General features: G+C 52.6%; 1 protein-coding gene across 1 annotated transcript; it reads left to right on the forward strand.

Annotated features, from left to right (window-relative positions):
• Positions 1-17,625: 17,625 nt before the first annotated feature.
• Positions 17,626-23,858, forward strand: SPSB1 (splA/ryanodine receptor domain and SOCS box containing 1). The gene is made up of 2 exons (XM_005427685.2): positions 17,626-18,561; positions 21,867-23,858. Exons 1-2 carry the CDS (start codon positions 17,868-17,870, stop codon positions 21,992-21,994), a joined length of 822 nt encoding a protein of 273 aa, XP_005427742.1. The 5' UTR covers positions 17,626-17,867; the 3' UTR covers positions 21,995-23,858.
• The last annotated feature ends 452 nt before the right edge of the window (positions 23,859-24,310 follow it).

Raw genomic sequence — 24,310 nt, forward strand, 5'->3', positions numbered from 1 at the left:
CGATGACCGGTGCGGATCTCTCCGGCTCGGTAGGGAAGCGGGGTTGTTCCTTCAGGGTCGGTAAATTACCGCGGGGGCTCTGGAGCACGCCTTACAAGGTCTGCTTACTGTGTCTCTTTGCTTACTACATAAACCTGTGCGAATTCAACGGGGTCTTACATAATCCTCTATCCGAAGGACCTAGGCTGTTGTTATAAGGTCAGTCTTGCTGTAGCCTCCTGCTGGACTATGCCGTGTTTTGTCCTTATTCCCTGGCTAAAGTGGGCAGCCGGGGTGCCTGGTGGCTGTGCCCGATTCAAAAACTGTCAATTGTGTGAGCCGTGGCTCGAGATAAGGAAGTTTACAACATGATTGTAAAAATGGGAGTTGCTCCTTGGAGACAGATCGCCTCTTTCTTTCTTTTTTTTTTTTTTTTCCACGATAGTGATGCAGGATGGCTCAATGAACCTTTTGTCCCAGGAGTAATCTGTGCCTTTCCCACCTCTCTAACGTCTGATTTCTACACCAGATGCAGCGTTGCAAAGCTCAGTAGCACAGACAGCTCAGTCTTGCTGGTGTAAGCTGGCTGCTGCATCACCAGGACCAAACTGTGCAGAGCCTCCAGGGCCTTGCAGTGAGAGTGGGATGGTCAGAGTGGCTCTCCCAGCCTGCAAGGAAGGATATTTCCGTGGTGAGTTAATAAGGGAACAGCCAGGAACGCCACAGAGCCGTGCTGCTGTTTACAGAAGTGCAGGAGCATCTTCCCTGAGCTGCCCTGTCGCCGTGCTGGCCCTGCCGAGGCTCTCAGCAGTGGTGCTGATGGATGCATAAAGCAGCAATTTGCTCCTCACCCCCCTTAAAGGCAGGGGATGAGCTGCAGCAGCGTGTTCCTCAGGGGACATTGGGCTGTTGCAGTGCAGCAGCCCTTGCAACTCTCTCCTCTGCTCTGGAGGTTACTGAAGTGCACTATGATGTGCTTTGGGGCTTGTTTGTAAACTGCTGCTGGATGCTGCTGGGACGTGGGCTGGTGTTCCAGGAACTGGCCAGCTCCTCTGTGCTGTGTTTGTGTGCAGTCCCTCGCTGCTGCTGGGGCTGGGGAATGGCCTCTGCTTGTTGCTCTCCTGTCTCTGCATTGCTTTTTTCCCCTGGACCCTATTTCCTTTCCTCAGAAAACGTGAAAGCAGTCTGCAAGGTCTGCTTGTCTTGTGAGGGCTAATTAAGAATTCATTGAGTTCCTGGAATTAAAAATCTGTAGCTGATGAGCCAGTGAGGACACTGTGCCAGGGTTTGGGACTGAGTGCAGACAGTGCTGACAGAGAATACTCCAAGTCCCAAAGTGGCTTTTGAAGAATACAAGATGTGGGATGGAGTATGTTCTGTGGCTCTCTGAGGTTTGTGTCTTGGTCAGATTTTGTGGCTGACCCCTCTGCATACGCTGGAATTGGCTTCTGATGGGCTCTGAGAGGCCAGGGCAAGTGGTGGCTGTAATTTTGGGCTTTAGTACACTTGTATTTACTGAGCTTGGAGTCACCCAGGGCTGAGGATTAACTGGGGCTGGCAGGGAGCACCAGTGAGATGATTTCAGCTGGGCTGAGCTTCTCTTCATGTCCTGTGGCAGGAGCCTTGCACATGCACTAACTGGCAGAGCAGCTCAGCATATCAGCGGTGAGGAGCAGCTGACAGCCCTGCCTGAGCTCTGAGCTTCCCAAACCTGCTGGCTGTGGAGCTGCTGCCCCCCTCCTTTGTGTTTCCAGGTGTGTGATGGAGCTCATGCCCACAGCTTGCCCTGCCAAGTCACGAGTCAGACACCAGTTGCTTTCAGACAAAGCTCTGTGATGCCTGCAGAGTCAAAGTGAGTAAGTGTCTGGTACCAGACTGCAGTCACTGGGTTCCTTTGCTGGTGGCCTTTGCAGAATGAGCTCATGTCAAGGTGTTGAGTCACTTTCAGTTACTGCACTGCTCTGGAAAACAAAGAAATCTTCCCTTGAGTTACTCCATGTGAGTAATTGCTGTAGCTGCCTCTGTTTCCATGAATAATTGCTGGGGGAAGAGTGCAGCTGTCCTTAACAAAGATGGGATGTGGGCTACAGGTAATGGCCAAATACTCTCTGCTGAGTGTGAGAAAATACAGCTAAAAATAATAGTTTCCAAGCACATGGTGGGGAAAATGTGCCACTGTTAACTGTGTTTTCCCAGGGACTACTAAAACATCCATTCCCTTTTAACTCTGTACTGCTCTGCCCTTAATGGTAATGCTTTGGAAACCCCTGGGATAAAGTAAATTGGTCTGTGGCATTGGTCAGAAAATTCTCTTGCAGACTTAGTGATTTTTACAGCAAAAAGAAAAATCCTCCTTCTGGGTGTTAATTTGGTACAGGAACTGCTTTTATCTGTAGCTCTGGGGTGGCACGAGCTGCCTGAACTCTGGAGCGTTTGAGGGAAGGAGATACAAAAGAAATTTCCCTGGTGAGGTTGGTTTGGTGTGGGCTGTGTGGAGGTGGTGGGGAGGCACTGGCAGAGCCCTGAGTGCAGCATGAGCCGTGTCCTGCTGCCAGTGGAACTGAGTCAGCTGTGCCAGCCCTGGGGCTGCAGGCTGCCCTGGCAGAGCCCTTCAGGGCTGTAGGAAAGCTTTGGCTCTTTAGGAAAGAGGAGAGGGAAGGGGGATGTCCTGGACACAGGGAGGAGCAGTGTGAGTGCTGCTGCTGCTGGGGACAGCTGTGTCACATTTGTCCTGCTCGGAGTGTCCTGGGCTGTGCAGGGGCCAAGCTGGCAGGGTGTGTGTGCCCCAAGGAGTGTGGTTGGAGGGATGAGGGCTGCAGGCTGCCCCTTCCTGCACATCCCCTCCGTGTGTGGCCCTGGGCACTGCCAGAGGATCCAGGGAGTGTTTCCCTCCCTGCTGGCTGGGCTGGGGTGGATGCCAGTACCAGGCTTTGTTTATGGGCTCTGCCATGTGGCTCGTCCTGGCAGTGGGGTGGGAAAGGTGGGAAATGTTTATCTGTGCACAGTGAGGGGTTGGGGTTGCCAGTGGTCCATTCACGTGGAAGATGCCTTGTCATCCTCCCTTCTGGTGTTTTGTGTGTTGTACTTCAGCAACATTGCAGGTCAGATTCAGAGTCTTTTGGGTTAGCATCTTTTCTTCATTTAATACAGAAACAGCCACATGTTTTTGCCTTAGCTTTTTTCCTTAAGGCTGGAGGGCCTTGTCCCCTGATATTTCCTTGTCTCGTGGCTTTGTGAGTTTTTTCTCTTCTAGAACATGGGAAGACAGACTTGAAGCTGAAGCAGTGCTGCTGCTGTGTAACAGTAAAACTTCCCCAGGGAGGAGAAAGTGACACATTTCTTTGTTCTCTTACAAAGCTTTCTCTTTAAGGAGAAAGCTTTTTACTTAAACAAACAAACAAAAGGACCCCAACAACCAGCACCATCTGCCAGATACCAGAGTGAGAGCAATTGAGAGCTTTGGGGCAGAAGGTGGTGATGTCTGAATGGAGTTACCAAACATGGGCTTTTTCTTTTAGCCTGGAAGGGGAATTTGATGAAGCTCCTAAGTCAGAGCAGCTGTGTGGATGTTAGCTTCAAACTGCTTTCTTTGGAGAGCTGGTATGTTATCAAGGCAGGAATCTGTCCTGAGGAGATCCCAGATGGGGCCTTGACACCATAAATGTACAAAGGCACTCAGTTGCACAAAAACTGCAGAAACAACTTCGTTCTGAAGAACGTGAGCCACAGATGGTGGAGTGCCAAGAAAAGCAAGCAAGGGGTAAGGCCAAGCCGTTCTCTACATGAGAAGGCAACATTGGTCTCAGATGTTTAGAAATTCTTGGTGCAAACTTCTGCAAGCTTCTCCGTGGATAAATTCTGGTTTGAATGGCCTCTTGTAACTGAAAATCTGCTTAAAGCAGAGGTGTGAAAAATGCCTGCATCCTAGCTGGAGTGTTTGGGGGTCAGTAGCAGGCCCTGGAGTTTGCCAGAGTGTGGCTCTTGCCCTGATGGCCTAACTCATTGCTGGTGGCACGTCAGGCCCCTGGCTCTGTGCTGCAGGGAGAGCAGCATTGCTGCTCAGCGAGAGGAGAACAAGAATGACTCCTGAAATGCTTCCACACAGCAGCCTGTGCTCCTTGCTGCTGAGCCTGGGGGTGCTGGGTGTGAGGGGGGGATGAGGGATGCTGTGCTGTGCTGGCAGCAGCTCCACGCGCAGAATCTCCCTTGAGTGTCAGTCACCCTTGAGTCTCCCCTGATTGTCAGTGCTGTTTTAAGGCTGCACCAGTCCTGTTTACATGTGGGCAGTGAGGGAAGGGTTGCTTTGTCCCACCCTAATCCCAGGGCAGTCATGCATCTGGGGTTTGAGGGTTCAGGAGGTGCCCACGTAAAGCGACGCTCAGAGCTGTGCGAGCGGCTGGTGAGGGCTGAGCTGACCTGGGAGGGCTCCTGTCTGTTCCCAGTTCCTGTAAACTCCAACAGCTGCAGAGTAAACCTGCTGACCCTTGTGCTCAGAAGGGCTGTGGGGCTGTGTGCATCCAGAAAGTACCTGGCTTGATGCCTGTGGGCAGGAAATGGAGATGCTTGGACTCTCTGTTCTGGGATTGTGTGACAGGCGTGAGCTGCTGCTGCAGGCTGTGCTGTCCCTTCTGTCAGGGCTCTGAGCACTGGCTGCCCTGCCTGCTGTCCCCACAGTGTCACTGCCGTGTTCTGGGGCTGTGCATGGGGCACACTGTGCACTCCCAGCTGGAATAGGATGGAGCTGGGGGTGGGAGGGAATCAAACTATTGAATATTAACCTGCAGTGAGCCAGTGTGACGGTGTTCCCAGGGGCCTCAGGTTGAGGGAAGAGGTGAGGATTTGACTCTGTGTTTTAGAAGGCTTGATTTATTATTTTATCATATATATTACATTAAAACTATACTAAAAGAATAGAAGAAAGGATTTCCTCAGAAGGCTAAGCTAAGAATAGAAAAGACCAACACCAACCTGTGCTTCTGGGGCTCCAGGCTGTGCGTTTGACTTGCTGGAGGTTGAGATGGGGAGAGGAAAAAGGCAAGGTGTGTATCTTATGTTTTTTAATGGATCAGTGGCTGAGCTCCATCGTGGGACTTGGATACTGTCATTTCTAGATAGCTGCCTTAGTTAATTGATCTTCAGGTGATCCACTCAAGGACCAACAAGCTGCTAAATAGTTGGGTTTTTTAAAGTGTGTCAAGGAGCAGCTTTGGAGGGAATGGAGAGCTTTCCTGGGGTTTCACTCAGCTGTTTCACTGGCCCTTGGTGCTCCTGACCCTGTGGGTAGCAGGCTGTCAGGTGGCTGCAGATGCTGCCTCTGGTGAGATTTTGAAGGGGCAGGTCCTGCGTGCCCACAGTGCCCACGCAGGTCCAAACCTGCACTCGTGGCATGAGTAACAATCAGTGAAATCCCAGCCTTTATCTGGGTGATCTGAGAGAGCCTGGTGTGACACGGAACTGGATTTGCAGGAGGCACAGCTCTGTGTGTGTGTCAACACTTCCAGAGGGAGGGGACACCTGGGGAGATTGCCTGGAAGGAGCAGTGCCCACATGTGCAGGGAGGATTGTGCAACTGCCCTCTGCAGAGCAGGGCACAGCTGTGCTGGGTCCCTCCAGGATGGCAGAGACCTCCAGTGCTTGCCAGGGAGTCTGCTGCAGGGCTTTGGGCGCTCTGGAAGGGAGTCTGTGCTGCTGGTGCACTCCAGTGCACACTTGGTGTTTGTATTTGCACACTTGGTGTTTGTATTTGCACACTTGGTGTGTGTATTTCTCCTGTAAGCACCTCCTGCTGTATTTCTGCAGAAGGGAATTCAGAAGGGCTCAGGGGTCCCTTCCATCTTTGCCCCCCAGGTGTAGGGATGTGGCTCCTGGGCCATGCTGGTGTTCCCTTCCAGGCAGGGCAGCTCAGCCTCCTGCTGTGGCACAGCCCCATGGCAGGACAGCATCCCTGCCTGGCTCAATCAGAATTCCCACTGGCTGCACTCTGGGATGTGGCAGCAGCCCCTGGCCGAGCTGAGCAGGTCAGGCTTTAGGCCAGAGGTGTGCAAGGCTTTTGGGATGCACCTAGGAACAGGCAAGAGCAGAATGAGGTGTATGTCTTATCCTCTGCTGTGCTGTTTTCTGGGATAAATAGAGCAATGCTTTCTGTTCAACTGGAGGAGAATTGCAAGTTTTGGTAAGAAATCAGAATTGAGTGGCTCCTGGAGCTTTAGGTGGGAGAGATTTCTTGATGCAGGTGGGCACCGGAGAGCAGTGTGCTGTGTATTAGGGCTGAGGAGAACCCCCCTGTGTGTTTAAGATGGGAAAATGGGGTTGGAGCTTACAGACACTCAGTGCAGAGGAAGGTGGTACAACCAGCACTTGTTCAGGGGCATGTGCTCTTATGTTATTTGGATTAGGCTGTCTTCAAACTTGGCAAAAACTCCACCCACTCCTCAGTCTAGACTGGCTCTGAAGGAATCCTTGGCCTCATGGGAATCTCCCTTTCAAGGAGCACAGCAGAAGGCACAGCAGGGATTGCATTGGCATAAAACCCTTCTCGACAGGAAAACGTTCAGTGTGCTCTCAAATCTTGTTTTGGCACATCTGAGAGGGCCCCAGAAGGAGTCTGTGCAGAAATGGGGTCTGCCCCAGGCTTGTGGTGCCAGGTGTAACCCTGGGGCCCAGTGGGACAGAGCTGATGGCCCAGCAGGTGGCAGGGTGGCAGCAGGGACAAGGTGGCTTTGCAGGGCCCTCCGTGGAGCCCTGTTTGGCCTGGAGCCTGACAGAAGAGCTGGGCAGTCCAATCATGTGTGCTTAGATGGGTTTGTCCAGGGTGAAGAGCTCCACAGCCAGCTCTGTCCATCCTGGCTGGTATCTCCAAGGGATTGGTGTTACCTGGGGAGGTTCAGGTGATGCTTCCACTGAATGTCAGCAGTAGAAGTGTGATGAGCTGACTGCAGGAATAAAAAACCTCAAGGTGAGTTTAGTCTGGGGTGAGGTTTCAATGGAGGAAAAGGCTGTTGGATGTGGTGGCTTTGTTTGATGTTCCAGACATTGGCTGTTCCAGACAGTTTACATCTGTCCCGTGGTTGGGAGGTTGTGGTGCACGGGTGGTGGGTGGCAGTGGCTTTCTCACTGCTTTCAAAGTGGTGTTTGCACACAGCAAACCTTGGCCAAGCCATCCAGCCTGCTCCAAAGGAGGAATCACAACCTCAGCAGCAGCCAAGAAACAGCTGAACATACTTGGAGAGTGAGCAGCCCAGAAAAGACAGAAGCCTGCACACTGGAGACAGCATAGCTGCCTTATCTCTGCTGTTCTTGGTCTCTAAACTTGGAAAAAGCAAGGCAGCTTCTCTCCTGCTTGTTCCTGAGTGTGTTGAGTGCATCTTGCTGAAGAACAGATCTCTTGACTGTTTCTACAAGGCTTCTTCATCCCTATTTCTTAACTTCTATTAATCTGTCTCAGCCCCGGTTTTCTGACTGGAAACTTTCCATTGATGTCATGGGAGCTTTCCGTGGCCCACATCAAATAGCTGGGTTCACCAGGAATTAAGTGACTCTACAAATGTTTATGTTAAACACTTATTTGGAAGGCATGTTGACTGATGAGGACCTGTGGTGGCTGTGGTATGTAGGGAGGATAGGTTGGCTCTACAGCCTTTGTCTTGCCTTTGAAGCTGGAAGTGCTGGCAGCTGTTGAGTGCCCAGATAAGGGCTCAGGAGTGTTCCATCACTGGCTCCTGCACTGCAGAGGTCTCTCTGTGGCTCACCCTCGCGGAAAGGATGGCCAAGTCTGGATAGTCACAGCAGAAAGCTGTTGGCATGATTACAGGTATGGAATTTTGTTGTTTGAGAGGGGAAAGCCACAGTTTAGTCTGCTGAGGAGCCCTAGGGAGGGAAGGAGGGACATGTGTGTTCTTCAGACCCTGCTTACTCAGGCTCCTGTGGTGGTGTCAGGGCGTTTGGAAGGTGGAAACAGAAGGGATAAAAACCACCTTAGCATTCCCTGTCACCACTACACAGAGCTCAGATGCTGAGCAGTGGCTGGCTCCTTCCTCCCCTGCAGGACATGGTGCACACTGGAGGTGGTGAGGAAACCACTTTAAATATCACTTCATTTACAGAGCTCAAGCTTGTGAGGCTGTTGCTTAGGAGTGAATTTCTGAGTGTGTCCCTATAAGGCTAAGGGGCAAATTTCCCCCCTTGCCACTTGAAGCAGTATTGCAGCTACTGTGGGCAATGCTGCAGTGCATGTCCTGGTCACTTTTTTGGCAAAAGCATTTGTTCTGTATTACCACAACTGCTATTTCCAGGAAGAAGTTGCTCTGGGATATCTGGCCACCTTACAGTGCAGATGTCCTCTGAAAGCAGCATATGCATGCCTGCAGCCACAGTTTGTATAATGTGCTTTCATCCTCCTCTTTTTGGTGCACTCTGCACTTGCAAATATGATTTGTCTGGTTGAGCTTTTACAGGGATAAAGCTTTAAGCAGGCAAGCTAGAAAGGATCTCGAAATTGCTGCTTTGTGGAGCCTTTTGGTGGATGATTTAGGAAGCCAGCCAAAGCTTTTGGGTCACCCTGCCTGTCTCAGAGCACCACAGCCATTTCCAGGGACCCTTTCAGGTGAGGGGGAAAGCAGAACATTGCATGTGTCTGTGCTCACTGCCAGCCCCAGTGAGATGTGCAGTGTCTCCTCCTAATTATGGGATGTCCCAGGTCAATTATAGCTAAACACAGAGCCCAACCATGTCATTAAACTTTTTTGGCTAATGACAAGTCAGAAATCCAGCATCATCCCGGCATGCTCTGCTCTGGGGAGCTGCTGAGTGTGTTCCAGTAAAGCTGGCAGTGTGAGCTGTCTCTTGTGCAATCTGTCTGCCAGGAATATCCCCTTAGTTCAGCACTTGGGAGCTGCTGGGCCATCCCTGCTTGTGGAGTGTGTTCCTGGGCAGGGAGGGCTCCCCTTACCCAGCCTGTGCTGGAGTGCTTGGCTGAATGCTGCCAAATGTCTGGGCACTGCTCTGTTCCACGTTGATCCAGCTCTTTCCTTGGGTTTTTGCTCCTGTGGCCAAGGTTTGAGTTGCAGAGCTCCTGCAGGTGAGGTGAGCAGCCCCTCTTTGGGAGCTGGCAGCACGCTGGGTCCGGCAGAGTGCCCTGGGCACGGGGATTCTCCCTGCCTGGCATTCCAAAGGCTTTAAAGGTCACACAGAACAGCTTCCCACCCTCCCTGCCGCTCAGAGCAGGCTGGGGATCCATGCTTCACTTCTTGCACTGCACAGGGATGGTGCTGCTGGAGCCTGGGCAGAGCACAATGTCACTGCTGTGTGCTGGGCTCTGCTTAGTGCCCAGACACCCTGGAGCTGCTCTGCCACGGGCTCGGAGCTTCCTTCTGCTCTGGGAGACCTCTGGGAAGCTCTGGACACCTGGGGGAGGGAGAAGGAGCTGGAGGCTGAAGCAGGGATGTTGTGGACTTGAGCAAGCCAAGGTCTGCGTGACCCTGGTATTGCGAGCTTGGGTTTGTCTGGGCTCCTCACCTCAACTGGCTGCTGCAGTGATTGGAGAAGAGAAATTGCATCTTCTGGCTATGCTGGTGGATTTGGAAAGGGTTTTTCCACAGCTTTTGTTATGTTTAAGGGTGGTTGTTGTTCCCAGATTAAACTTGAATAGAAAACATAATGCTGCTGCCAGCTTTCTGTCACAGACACCTTTTATCTTGCATTCAGCTCTTCCAAGCAGATGCTGCTTTCATTTCTTCTACTTTTTTTTTCTTGCTACAAGACTAAAATTAACAGCCCTTTGATGCAGGGGGAGAAACTGTATTTCAAAGCAAAGTACCTAGTTAACTTTGATAATAAAACTGCTGGTTTTATCTTGGAGGTAATTCCGTGTTCCTCGGAAACAAATCTGAGGGTTGGGAGCTCCTGAGCCCTGCTTGCTGTGGGTGAAGGTGCAGACCCCTCCTCACCTGGGAGCACCAGTGGCTCCCTCTGGGCTGGGAGGTGCAGGTGGGAAAGGAGGTGCCAGACACTGGTGCCATGCACGGGCTGTGTGCAGGATGTTCTCCTCACAGCTGCAGTTTCAGGGGTGCCAACCACAGCCCGAGGTGTGGAGGGACTGGGGGAGCACAGACAGGGCTGTGGCACTGCAGCAATCTGTCCAGAATTGTCCCTGCCTCCAAAGACTTGTCCTGAGCATCAGCTCCATGTGAGCATCCAGCTTTTGGCTTTCATCTTTTCCACTTAAAAAGAGCAGCCCTGTTCCTGCAGTGCTTCCTCGAGGTGATGTGAGGGCTCTTTCCAAGGGGGAGGTTGAGACCTGCCTGTCCTCAGAGGGAGGACAGCAAGACTGAGCCCCAGCCCTGCTCCTGTGCCAGGAATGGAGAATCCTGAGCCTAGGCTGTGGCTGGCTTGGCCAGTGGCCAGGGCAGAGAAGATGCTGCTGTCATCATTCAGCACATTACAGAACTGTGTGATGCAGCAAGGGCATGTCTGCTGTGCAGGGCATGGCCCAGGATCTCATTTCAGAGCAGGGCCAGGGGAATACCTGCTGGAACTCACCATGGGAGGTGGCTTTGCCTATGGGTGGCTGCTGGAGGCACTGGAGGATCTGACAGGCTCTGGGGCTCTTGCCTTGAAGAACCAGTGAGCAGCCCCTGCTCTGGGTGCATCGCAGGGTGGTGACTTCTGAAAACATCCTTTTGCTAAGTGAACAGAATGGTTTCCTAAACAGTATGAAAAAAGTCACTTCCTCAGTGACTCAGCTGTCTCCTCTTGTGAGGCTTTTGTCCTCAGTGGTGACACCCTCAGACTCCACAGACCTCAGGACAGGAAGAACCTGAATCTGCAGTTCAAGGGGTGAAACATCCACTGGGGTCTTCACACACAAGGGTGCAACCTCAGTCCTGTTCTTCAGCACTTGGGAAGCCCAGGATGGAGAGATCTGGGTGAATATTACAGAGGAATGCTGAGTTTTCCATGTGCCAAGGTAAGGCAGTAAGGCATGTGAACTGATCCATGGTTGTTGCTTAGAGTGATTTGCTGTGTGGTGTGAAGGCACTAACAGCTGGGACAAGGGGTTGAGTTCACTCGTTTAGGGTTTATTTGACCTGAGGATGAACACAAAATTCAACCTGAAACTGGCTGGTTGAGGAACTGGAATGGCTTGGACAGGGAGGAGGATGCTTAACCCCAAGTATGAGAAGTTTTGGAACAGGTTGCCCAGAGTTGGGCAGGCTCTGGTTTTGAAGGTTTACAGGAGTAAACTGGTGAGCGAGAAAACAGGATTGGAGTGCAGCAGGGATGGAGCGTAACTTTGGTTGTGCACCACGAGGCCCTGGTTTTGCTGAATGTGCTGCTCTGGCCTCTGGATCAGAGCAGCATCCAGCTCCTGGTGCTGTGAGAGTCTCCTGGAGGGAGCAGAGACTCCCTTGCAATGGGCCAGGATTTGTTTGTTCCCAGTGCATGGCCCAGATTTCAGCAGTGCTGTCTCTAGTGAGGAGCAGTACCAGACACTTGCACAACTTCCCCTGTGGCAGGGATGTATTTGATGTAAATACATGTGCTGCAGCTTCAGACACAATAAACGTATTTGGGAGCAACAGGCTGAGTAATCTGGTGCTTGGCAGCTGCTCTGCTGTGGGGATTTTTGCTTTACTGTTAGCAGTGCTTGTGACATCCTTAAATGAAAAAAGGAAGAGACAGTAACTGAACAACTTAATATTAGAATAGCTCCAGCTCCAACTGCTTTACCGGAGAGGAGGAGTCCTGCTGGGTCTGTGGCTCCTGACACAGATGTTGTGTTGCCTTAAGGAGCAGGGATTGACTCCTCACACCTCACTGTGGATGTTTTCAAACCGTCTTTTTGGGAAATGCTCTGCCCTGCTGCCACCTGGGAAGGGACACAGCGGGGTTCTGGTAGGTGGCTGCTGAGAACATGGGTTTCTGTTAAAAAATCAATTCATGAACTGTTTTAGGGGAGTGCAGTGCCTTGTTATCCAGAGTTCTGTCCTGATGGGTTGGTGGTGGTGTTGGCCACAGCCACAGCCAAAAAAGTGCCTTTGATACAGGAGTGGAAACTCTGGGCAGAGGTAGAAACATCAAACTTCATTCTTTCCACTGCTCCCCTCGTTATCAGACAAAACTCATGAGTCCAGATAGTTAAACAGAGATGAGGGATGGACAGTGGGCAGTATGGCTGCAAATTAAGTGGGGAAATAACAAAAAGCAGGGAGTTGTTGTGCAAGAGGGTGGTTTATTCTGGATTATATGGGCTTCTTTAATGCAAATAGTTCAGAACATAAACATTTACTGTTTAAAATTGATGGTGGCTTAATTGTGGAGGAAATGCCTCTGTAAATGCAGCCTATCAAATGGCTCCAGTGCTGCAGGGAAAACCAGTCAGCCAGCAGGGCAGTGTGACCAGGCCTTGCAGGTGCTGCTGGGTTATAAAACTGGAGGTTGTGTGCAATGTGCCAGGCACAGATTTCATCCTTGGAGGGTTGGGAGGCTTCTTCAGGAAGCAGGGCTTGTGTGCAAGGTCTCCATAACACAGGGAAAATCAGGTGAATGTGGACAGGTAGAGGGGTGTAAGGGAGGTGAACCTGTGGATATGAACCTCTGCCTGTGACCTTTCCTCCTGCTGCTCATGTCACTTCTTTGTGGTGGTTTTTAGTCTGCAAGCAGGTTGTAGACACGTCTCTTGGGTGCAGCTAAGGAAATTGGGAGTGTGGGAAGTCTGTGCCCCTCCGTGTTCAGGCGCTGCCTCTGCTCAGACTGAGCTTCCTGCTCTTCCCTCCAGAGGAATCTCTGGAGTGCAGCCCTGTGGCACAAAGCTGAGCTCAGCACCTCTCATCAGCATCATCAGCGTCCCCCAGCAGGGCCTGTCCCCAGCCCTGCACTGCCAGCAGGGATGGCAGCAGTTCAGTGGGCATTGACACCAAGGGGATGCCCTGCAGGGTGGCCTGGCTGGCACCTGGGCAGGTGACAGTGTGCACTGCCAGCAGGGATGGCTCAGTTCACGTGGCATTGTCACCCTGGGAGCCTCAGGGGATGAATGCCTGCACTGCAGGGTGGCCTGGCTGGCACCTGGGCAGGTGACAGCCTCTCCTGTGGCACCCAGCACGGTTCAGGTGCTGCTGTACCTGGAACCCCAGTCCATGAGGTCCCTGGTGTGCCTGTAAAGCCTTGTCCAGCCCAGAGCTGCTCACCTCACCAGCTGGTATTCTGGAGCAGCAGGAAGCTGGAGAGCAACAAAGGGGAGAGAACATAATTGCTGCAGACAAATGACTGCAATCTGCCTGTGAGAAGCTATTTTAGAGTCCTGATTTGTGCCTGGGCTTTGACATGAAGCTGACATCCATGAGTTACCTTATGCAGAGCTGGAAGGAGCCTGATGACCTTTGAAACATCCACTGAACTTCCTCTCTGAGGAAAAGCAGCCCGAGTTCCCTTGTTTCATTTGAAGAAATGCCTTTTCTCTGCAACCAAAATTGCTGTTTGTGACCTGCCTTCAATGGGAGAGAAGATCTCTGGCACAAACTTCTGGAACTCCTTCTGAGCCGCTTCCATCATTACAAATATTTTGCAAAGTGAACTCTCTCCTGTTGCTTAGAGTTATTTTCTGCCAGATTGTGCAGCGTTGTAGCTCACAGGAACTGGCTGGGTAGGTGGATGGTGGAAATTTGTTTAGGTGTCTAGCAAGTGGCTTGGTTGAGGATGGGTGGTGGTTATTGCTTCAGCTTTTCATTGACTCAGATGTGCTGCTGTGAGTAACCTCAGAGCTCTGCTCTGGAGAGTCAGACACGGGAGGGATGGGTGAGAGGGCATTGCCAAACAGCCACAGATCTTCATCAGGACTGCCTGAGTGGTGCCAGAACCATCACTGGAGGGATGGGTGAGAGGGCATTGCTAAAACAGCCACAGATCTGCAGCAGAACTGCCTGAGTGGTGCCAGAACCATCACTGGAGGGATGGGTGAGAGGGCATTGCCAAAACAGCCACAGATCTGCAGCAGAACTGCCTGAGTGGTGCCCTCCCAGCCCAGGTCAGCACTGCCAACCCCAGGAACTTGTTCTCCTGACACCTGTCCAGCACAGGGGCTGTCAGGGGGCTCTTGCCCTGCTGGAGCTGTTTGTGGGACACGTGCCCCCTTCCCTGGCTCTTCCTTGCCCAAGCTCTCTGCTCTGTGGCTGCAGTTTCACTTTTGCGAGGCTGCAGAGCCCTGCCAGCAGCTGAACCTGCAGAGCCAAGCTGCTGCTGCTCCTTGGGGGCTGGGGCTGAGCAGGTTGGCCCTGTGGCATCCTTCCCCACGAGTGAGGCTGCCAAAGCCATCGGAACCTTGCCTGCCCAGCCCTGATCCCAGTTACAGCGCTCCAAACTCACCTGGCCCTGCTGCTGCTGTTCTGTCACCTCTGCTGGAGCTGCGTGGCCTCTGCCAGCACAGCTCTGGGGAGCTCAGCAGCCCAGGTGAGGCTGCCCCTGCTTTGCCCAGGTGAGCTGCCTTTGCCCAGGGTTTGGTCGGGGGTGGCAAGGTGCTGAGGCCAGGATGCTCTGAAGTGATTGCATCAGTGCTGGGCCAGGTGTGAGAGCCCTCCTGGGCCAGGTTCTGCATTGTGGAGGGTGCTTGTGGGGTTTCTGACTGTGCACATTCCTACCTGCCAGCAGGTTATAGCCAGCAGAATGGGAGCTGTGGGGCTCCTTTGGCTGTTGGCTTGCAGGGTGGACATTCAGCCCAAGAAAGTTAACCAAGTTTTCTTTAAGCTTTTCTAGTGACATCATAGAAACCTGAGCAAAACTACAGCGGGTTTCTCAGTCTCATTCACTGGTGCTGTCAGGGATCCTTTGGTTCAGCTTCTAAAGCTCTTAGCAAGTCACTGGCCATGTGCAGTATATATATCTCCTTTTCTCCTGAGGTGTGTTCCAGGCTGGAAATCTCTAGGGCAGGGCTCTGATTCATTGTCTGCAGAGCACCCAGAGCCTGTGAGGTGTGTAAAGGTTTGGCCTCTTATCTGTACAAGTACACCTAATGAATTTATGGGAAGGAGATAAAGCCACAGTAAACTGACTTGAAGAAATAAAGTAAAAGTGGATGAGGAATGAAGGAGCTGAGGATCCTTCGTGTGTTCCTGTTGTTGGTGCTGCAGACAGGTGTCCTGTAGGTGCAGAGCAAGGGAGGGACAAACTCTGAGAGGGACCAGAGCTTCTGAGCACAGGCAGTGCCTTGCTTGCAGAGCTGTGTTCTCCTACTCAACAGCAGGATTTGCCTTCCATTTAAATGTCCCTGCTGTCTCCTGCCCTGATCCATTTGCAGCAAGCAGTTGTTTTGGAACCTGGCATTTCCTTCTAGCATGGCCAGCTGACAGCCTGCTCTGAACACCTAAATGGAAGGGAGGGCTGATTCTCACTGAAAATAGCAGGGAATCCTTTTCTCTGAGGCATCCTTAGAATTTCACTCCCTGGTTTTTAAGCCCATGAGGTTAACAATGGAACTGACAATAGCCTGGGAGCGGGATTGCATCCTGGGGATGAGCTGGTGTTGGCAAAGCAGAGCAGAGTTGCAGCAAGCCTGAGCTGTTGATAAGACAGATAAAAGCACTTTCAGTGTTTACATTTGTACTTAAACCTGTAGCAGCTCAGAGGGTTTGAAGCAGCTCATTCCCCAGCCTATCTGCTCATTTATGGCTGGCTGTGTCTCCTGTGGAGCTGCCCAGGGCATTAATCCATTAATTTCACAGGATAAGCCTTTCTGTCTCCTGCTGCAGGAGAGTGCCTGCATTGTCTTGTGCCTGCAGAGGCTTTTCCCTTTAAGAGATGAGGGCATAACTGTGCTCTGGCTGCAGGGCAAGGTGCCACCCTGAGTGCCAGACCAGGCTGGAGCCGGGAGCAGCAGAGCCGGCTGTGGGCAGGGATTACTGCCCTGCCCTAACAAGGAGCTGTATTGCACTTCAGTCCTGCCGTGGGCTGGCTGTACCTGCCCTGCTCTCACCCACCCTCTGTTCCAATCTTTTCCCTTCCTTCACCTCTTCCTCTTTATTCTGGCCATTGTCTTTGCTGTGAGCAGTGCTGGGAAAGGCTCCTGAGCAGAGCAGGTGCTGAGTGGTGCCTGTGTTTGGAATCTCCTGGGCAGAGCAGGCACTCAGGGCTCTCCTGGGGTGATTCCCTTTCCCTTCCTGCTGCAGCAGCCTCGGAGAAATATGATGAAGCTTATGTTGGCCAAAGGCAAAAAGCCACAATGAACAAGGCATTGTTTTGCTGATGAAGAGCACAGTTGTATTCCCTCACTTCTGCTGAGTGTTGTGTGCTTCAAAGAGGTCTGCACTCCTGCAGTCTGCTTTGTTTTGGTTCTTGTTTCCTATGCTGTGTTCTCACGTGTACTGCACAGGAAATCTCTGCCTCTCCTCCCTCTGCCAATGTTTTGTTCCCTTATCCTAATCAAAATTCCAGCAGCTGGATTTGCCTATGGACTCCTACATGTGCCTTGCCAGTCCCTTGCTGTCAGCTTTTGTCCATGTGCCTCAGGCATGGAATGCCAGGGAGTTCACCTGGTTCTGCTGTTATTGCTTCTTTCAGCTGGTGACCAGCTGGCTTACACGGGCCAGGATTTGTTTGGATGTTGTGGATGGCATTTATTTAATTTCCAGGATGTTTGGTGGTCATCTCAGCAGCTGATAACATGGCTGGGCCTATTTAAATGGCATCTTCTGTCTCTGTGCCCAACATCTGAGGTCCCTGAATAGTTTGAAATATCTGTACTGCAGCCTGTGCATTGGGATGTGACTTTCAAAGAATCTCAGGCATTTTCTTCTCCATTCACGATTTTAAAAAAAGTGGGTAAGCAAAGAAAAAGTAGTCTTGTCTCTTGTTACTTAAGGATTGGGATTTAGCTCACTGTTCCAATAGTATACCTTGGTAGGAAAAGCCTGTGGGGGAGCTGCTGAATTCACCCCTGACCCAGAACACAGTGAGCCTGTTCACCTTCTAGCTGAAGCCTTGCTGATGTCCAGTAATCTTATTTTTAAACCAGATCTGATTCATGCTCTATTTTCTATGCCAGATGAGGTCCTTGGTTGTGAGTAAGTGTTGTGACTGTAGCTGGCAGGAGCGCTGCATGATTGCCTCACTTCAGGAAATGTTAAAATAACACTTTTTTTTCTTAGAAAGCTCGTTTGCACCCCTCCCACTTCTAATTCTCCTAATAGCTGCCCCCAGTTTGGCAGCTGTGTGACAGAGGGCTGTTTGTGTTGCTGAGTGAGAGCAGAGACACTGGAGTGGACGCAGTGCTGGAGGAGAGGTGCACAGAGTGAGCAGGGATCTCTGGCCAAGCTGGCTTCAGCCTCTCAGAGGTTTCTCTGCAATCTGGAAGGAAAACTGCTCAACTGTGGGAAGGATCTTGCTCCTCCCCCTGGACTCTGCAGCTGAAACTGGGGACTTTTTTCCCTCTTGGAGAAGAGAAGCTGCTCACTTGAGACGATCCCGGCAAGAGTTTATCTGCCCTTGGCTGCAGGGGTTTGGAGGGGCCAGAGCTGCTGGGATGAGGGTCCCCCAGCAGCTTTGGTCTGCTGCTCTGGACTTGCAGCCAGGCCCCCGAGGTACTCAGCACAGCTTTAGCTGCAGAGAATTGTCTCCTCAGCGCTGCACCCGTGGCCGGCTGATGTGTGCACCCTCCTGGCTGGAGGGAAGGAAGCACACCTCGTTGGGATAAACAGATGGATGCAGTGCTCTGTGAGTGTGGCACACAGGGCTGAGTGTGCTAATGTTTAACTCGTCTCTTGTTTTTCTTTCCGTCCATTAGGCAATCCTGAGCGGTGCACATCTGGGCACAGCCTCCTGGCAGCCTTTGCTGCAGGGCTGGATGACAGCAGGAGCTGCCAGGTAACTCGATGAGCCTGTGAGGAGGCCAGGCCAGGCCAACCATGGGTCAGAAGGTCACGGGGGGGATAAAGACTGTGGACATGAGGGACCCTGTGTACCGGCCGCTGAAGCAGGAGCTCCAGGGGCTGGACTACAGCAAGCCCACGCGGCTGGACCTGCTGCTGGACATGCCCCCCGTGTCCTGCCAGGTGCAGCTGCTGCACTCGTGGAACAACGACGACCGCTCGCTGAACGTGTTCGTCAAGGAGGACGACAAGCTGATGTTCCACCGGCACCCGGTGGCGCAGAGCACGGACGCCATCCGCGGCAAGGTGGGCTACACGCGGGGGCTGCACGTCTGGCAGATCACCTGGGCCATGCGCCAGCGCGGCACCCACGCCGTCGTGGGGGTGGCCACGGCCGAGGCGCCCCTGCACTCCGTGGGCTACACCACCCTCGTGGGCAACAACCATGAGTCCTGGGGCTGGGACCTGGGCCGCAACAGGCTCTACCACGACGGCAAGAACCAGCCCAGCAAAACCTACCCCGCCTTCCTGGAGCCCGACGAGACCTTCATCGTGCCCGACTCCTTCCTGGTGGTGCTGGACATGGACGATGGCACCCTCAGCTTCATCGTGGACGGGCAGTACATGGGGGTGGCCTTCCGAGGGCTCAAGGGCAAAAAGCTGTACCCGGTGGTGAGCGCCGTGTGGGGCCACTGCGAGATCCGCATGTGCTACTTGAACGGACTGGACCGTGAGTATGAGCCCTGTTCTAGCCCTGCTGGGCCATCCTGGGGCCATCCTGGGGCCATCCTGGGTCATCCTGGGTTATCCTGGGCCATCCTGGGCAAGGCTCCCCTCTTCCTGCAGGCAGGAGTGTCACAGTGTTCACAGGGGTCCGAGGATGAGGGAAGAGACGAGGATCTGACTCCATGTTTCAGAAGGCTTGATTTATATTTTATGATATATATTATAGTAAAATGATACTAAAAAATAGAAAAAAAAAGATTTTCTTAGAAAGTTAGCTAAGAATTAAAAAAAAAGAATGGTAACAAAAACTTGTGGCTTGGACAAAGAGTCTGAGCCAGCTGACTGTGATTAGCTATTAATTAGAAACAACTCTATGACACTAATCAGAGATTCACTTGTTACATTCCACAGCACCAGATAACTATTCTTTACATTTTGTTCTTGAGGCTTCTCAGCTTCTCAAGAGGAAAAACCTTAATGAAAAGATTTTTCACGAAAGATGTCTGCGACGGGGGAGGATTTGTGTCAGCAGCAGCACTGCTGGGTGCAGCTCTGGGTTCCCCATGGAAAGTGCACAGAGCCTGTCTGTCTGCACACCTGTGCTGTCACCTCTGCAGGGAGCAGGCAGGGCCTGGGGAGGTGGTTTGGTGGCAGGAGGTGATGCCAGTTGTCCAGCTGGAGATGGGAAACCTTGTATTGGTACAGAGTTCTTCTGACAGTTGAATTACTGGCACTGGAATCCTGGTGTCTCTTTACAGAAAACAGTCTCTGGGACAATCCCCTTCCTTCAGGGGGATGTTTGAAATCCCTTGCAGGCAAGAACAGGCACAGGTCTTCCCCTCTAAGAAAATGGGAATGTTTTCCATCGTTCAGAAGAGTGGCTCACTCCCCTGCCTCTCTGTGAGCAGGGTGTGCTCGTTTCTAGCAGGGGCTGGGTGCTGTCAGCCCAGCTCACACGCCAGCCCTTTTACTAACAGGCACATCAGTCTTTAGCTAAGCTTAGTAATAAATTTGGCTGTCCAAATGTGCTAAAGTCTGTTATCTCTCATAGTCAGAAGTTCCCATGGGGCCAGACTGTGACTCAGTCTTCTGGGTAGGGTGGAGGAGAGAGGTGAAGGAAGTGGATTAAAATCTGGATTTATGTCACTAGTGAAATAAATTTGGCAGTATTGGTATGAAGAGCAGTTTCCCCTGCATTCCAGAGCAGTGTCTGCTCAAGGGCTCCTGTGTTTGTGCTGGAGGTGTCCAGCCCTGGCAAACCCTGAGTGCCACAGAGCTGCCACCAGAGAACTGAGCTCTCAGAGTGACCAGGAGAGCCTTGCAAAGGGGCAGGAGCAAAATCTGCTGGTGCTTTGGGAAATACTCTTCAACCCTGCGAGACCAAGCAGAGAGCTCTTGGCAGAGCACTTTCTCACCCAAAGAAAGCCCAGCTCTTTCTCCACAGCAGCTTCAGGGGTGTCAGCAGCTCCAGGAACCAGGTTCTGCTGCAGGGCCCAAGCCAAACCCTCTGCTCCACTCTGGGGCAGGGAGTGTGGAGCTGCTGGAGCAGGGCAGGGCCACCTCCAGGCTGCAGCTGCTGTGTGAGCTCCGGGCTGAGCACTGAATCGTGGGCAGCAGGCCAGCAGGGACGGGATGCTGTTCTGGCACTGACAGAAAGAAGGTGTCTGGCTCTGAGCACTTGGGAGCACTCGATGCAGCCCTGTCCAGGGATTGTGGTGCTCGTGAATGGAAGGAGGTCAGCTCTGTGTGTGTGTGTGTGTGTGCTTTCCCTGCTGCTCTGCTCACCCTGGGATGGCAGTGCAGACTAGGTGAGGACAGACCTGGGACTCTGTGGAAGAGCCTCTCCTTTAGAGGCCACTGAACTGAAATGTGATTGTCCTGGGAGTATCTAAAGGCTCTGGGGGTCAGGCCCCTTGTGCTGGGGGTGCTGCTGGGCAGTGCCTCTGTCCCTGCTGTCCCTGTGCAGGGCAGGCAGAACTGGGGCAGACTCTGAATGCAGACCCTGAGTCTGTGCCCCAGTGCTCACTCAGAATGAGCTGCCCTGGGCAGTGCCAGGGAGTGCTGCCAGTGCTGGGGCTCTGGGCAGTGTCCCAGGCAGGGCACAGAGCAGGGCAGCAGTGTGTCTGTCCCTGAGGAGGGGCAGCAGGGACCCTGGGATGGGTGAGGAGCACACAGGGCAGGGCTGGGTGAGCCTGGTGGCACAGGACAGGTGGCACAGGACAGCAGTGGGGAGTGCTGGGCTTGGCAAGTCAGGTTCACATATTGTGGAGCTGGAGGCATCTGCCAAAGCTACTGGAAGCTGCAGCTTCTGAGCCAAGCTCACCTGTGGGTGCTTTCTGTGAGCAAAGGCAGCTCCCTAGTGGTGCAGGCCATGGAAGGATGGCAGTTACCTGCTCTGGGATGTGTCAGCCCTGGCTGGGGGCAGGAGGAGCCCCTCAGCAGGGTCAGGGTGAGCTCTGGCAGGCTCAGCAGTGAGCAGCTCATGGGAGTTTTCCTCCTGTGCAGCTCTGGGGTGTTTCAGTCTGGCTTTGACCTCAGTCCCCTCCGTGCTGTGAGTGACTCCTCAGCAGCCAAGGGCCCCGTGTGCCATTCCTGAAAAACTCGTATGGCCTTGTTCAGGGGTTTAAGTACAGGATGCAGAAAAAGATAGCCAAGGGCTTGTATCCTTCCTGGGTCTGTGACACGGGAGGGACTGCTCTGCTGGGGAGTGTCAGGGTGCACAGCTTTGACAGATGGCTCTGCTTTCCTTGGGAGCTCTGCGGTATAAATGAGGGGCTGACAGCTGTTCCCCTCCTGTGTGGGATAAATCATGCTGCCTTCTGGGTACCCAGACCCCTGAGGCTCTGGCTGCTGTGGCCTTTTCCTGCAGTGACTCTACAGAAGTCTCTGGGTGCTGCAGCAAGAGGCATGAGCTGGAAGATCTGTTCTGGCTGGAATTGCAGAGGAGGAACTTGCAGCTGCTCTTGTAGGGTTGTTCCATTCACACACTGGCTGCTGTGGCCTGCAGACACCTCGTGCCCTGCTGGAGCTGTGGATGGCTGAGGTGCTGCACGCCTGCCAGGTGTCAGTGCTGCTGCTCAGTGTCCAAGGGGTTTAGAAGCAGCAGGGTGAGGGTGTGAGTGTGCACCTTGTGCCAGGCATTCAGTGTTCCCAGGGTTTAGAAGTAGCAGGGTGAGTGGATGAGGGTGCACCTTGTGCCAGGTGTCAGTGCTCCTGCTCCGTGTCCAAGGGGTTTAGAAGCAGCAGGCTGAGCGGGTGAGGCTGCTCCCCCTGGGCAGGGCTGGTAATGTCTCTGCTCTCTCTCCCCAGCTGAACCCCTGCCTCTGATGGACTTGTGCCGGCGGGGGGTGAGGCTCGCCCTGGGCAAGGACAGACTGGCTGAGATCCCCACCCTGCCCCTGCCAGCCTCCCTCAAGAGTTACCTGCTCTACCAATGACCCCGAGCTCCAGGACGGAGGTGGAAGCGAGGTACGGATGGAGCTCTGCCCTGCTGGAGCTGCCTGGCCAGAGCATGGATTCCTGCATCCCTGCATTCCTGACACTGCTGCAGCCCCAGTGCCTCCCGGGCAGCCCTGGCTCACAGCTGAGTGCTCTGCTCCTTGGGAGTCCCTTCCCCAGCACACTGACAAGAGGAACATTGACAGAGCTCTGTGCTCCCCTCTCCTCCTGGGAAAGGCTGTGCTGCCTCTCTGGGCTCCAGGGGAATGGTTCTTCTGTACCAGCCAAAGGGAAGGATGGTGAGATAAGAATAATGATCAAAGTAAGAATTCAAACATGATCTGAGGAAGAGGAGGCATTAGGAATAGAAATGTCAAGACCATGTCCTGAGAATGGAAAGGCTCAGGATGGCCAGCAGAGTTGGAAAGAGTCTGGAGTACCATAAAGAATTAATTGATGAGTTTTTAAAGCCAAAAAAAAAAAAGTACAACCCCAAGCCCTGAATCACCAAAACCAAGAGCCCTTCCTCCACCAGACACTTCTGAACTTGGAGAAGGTGGTTGTGTTGCTGATGTCTGTGTGTGTGCTGGGATCCTCACCTTGCTCTGTTGCTGTTTCACAGGTGGTGACTCCTGCTCTCTTGTTTAGCACCAGCGCTCATCCTGCTCCCTGCTCTGCCTCCTCCCGGGCCTTTCACAGCTGATTTTGCAGTCAGGCTGTGTCCCCACACTCCTCCTTCCTGACTGGGAGCTGCAGCTTTTGCTCTGGGGTCCCTGGCTGGGCTGGGACCGTGTGTGTGAGCTGTGTCACACAGCTGTGTGTGTCACACATCTGTCTCACATCTGTCACAGCTGCAGCTCCTGTCCCCTGAGCTCTGCCCCATGCTGAACCTTCAGAGAAACCCCCGTGCTCTCTAATGGCACTGCCAGGGAATTCTCTCCTTGATAAGCTGCTTAAATTCACCCAAGCCAGGCTCAGTTCTGTCCCAGACCACCCCAGTCCCCCCGAACCCTGCAGCAGGAGGGGCTCTCTGCCCTCTGTCCCAGAGCAGGGCTCACAGGGGCTCCAGCAGAGGTGAGCAGCAATCCCAGGGGCTCAGACAGGCACAGCAGGAGGAACTGAACCTCTCCAGAGCCGGGGAGCAGGAGAGAGCTGCAATAAACAGGACAAGCAATTCAGGCAAAATCAGCACATCCCAAATAGATCCTCAGTAGCCAAGTAAAGAGGTGACGCTCCTTTGTTAGCAGGAGCTGCTCTCTTGACCTCTCCACAGGTTACTATGCTGCCTTTCTGGGGTTATTTTGCACATTTCTTTGTGTTTTTTTTCTTGAGAAAATGTTTGTGTGATTGTTTTGGTTTTGCTTCTGAGTTACCCCTTCAGTTTTGTGTAGGTACAAATGAGTTTAGTTGTTGAAAATGTTAATATATATATGTGGGGTGTATGTATAAGAACATGTTTTAAACAGCTGCTGTAGGGTACCTTTTTGAAAATAAACTACTTGCATAGTATATTTTTTAAAGCACAGAGTTGGTGCCAAGACTGGGTGGGGTGTGACGTGCCCCTTTTTTATTCTAATATTATATGAGGTTTTTTTTCAACGTAGGGGTTTGTACTAGTTCCTGTTGCAGGGTGGGACACAAAATTCAGTGTGTGGAGCCCTGCTTGGTTGCCTTCAACTCGAACCAGTGTCTTCCAGAACTCCAGGGAAGAAGCTGTGTTCTCCCTACTCCTGCTGCCCTTTGTGCTCCCTCATTCCCATCTCTCCCCACTTCACCAGGACATGACTCTGTACAGTTTAAAATCCTTTCTATTTTATGACTGTAGATAGCACTCAGTAACCTAATAAACTTTATTAAATATTACTTGGTGGTGGGTTTTGTTCACATGAACTGATGGGATTTCTTTGTGCTTGGTTTCTGCACGAGCAGCGAGTTTATTGCCAAGGAGCCTGCCCAGACAGGCAGGGCAGGGGCTGCCTCTGCCTCATCCCTGCTTGGAAGAAGAACAATTTACATCTGAAATATGCGTGCAGCTGTGGGACAGGGCTGAGGTGTGACCTGGGATGGGACAGCCCTGGCTTCCTGCTGGGCCCTGGTGTACAGCTGGTTTTGCTCTGCTTGCCTTCTCCCAGCCTCGCAGGGCAGAGAGCTTCAGCCCCTCCAGTGTGGTGATGTTTTATCCGTGGTGATGAAGGCTCCAGGTCTTCCTCCTGCCCACACACTTCTCTGTCCCCCTGCAGCCACCAAGTCGTGTGAGGAAGCCAAATCTAGTAATGAGTCCACACACACAGTGCAACATGTGGGGTTCAGGCACA

Source organism: Geospiza fortis, unplaced genomic scaffold (assembly GCF_000277835.1).
Source record: "Geospiza fortis unplaced genomic scaffold, GeoFor_1.0 scaffold662, whole genome shotgun sequence".
Lineage (NCBI taxonomy): Eukaryota > Metazoa > Chordata > Aves > Passeriformes > Thraupidae > Geospiza > Geospiza fortis.

Bases quoted from the DNA above. Each gene is read 5' to 3' on its own strand.
- SPSB1 (XM_005427685.2), top strand. From the start codon at position 17,868: ATGGGTCAGAAGGTCACGGGGGGGATAAAGACTGTGGACATGAGGGAC. The intron at 18,562-21,866 runs GTGAGTATGAGC...CTCTCTCCCCAG, and splicing joins CTACTTGAACGGACTGGACC to CTGAACCCCTGCCTCTGATG.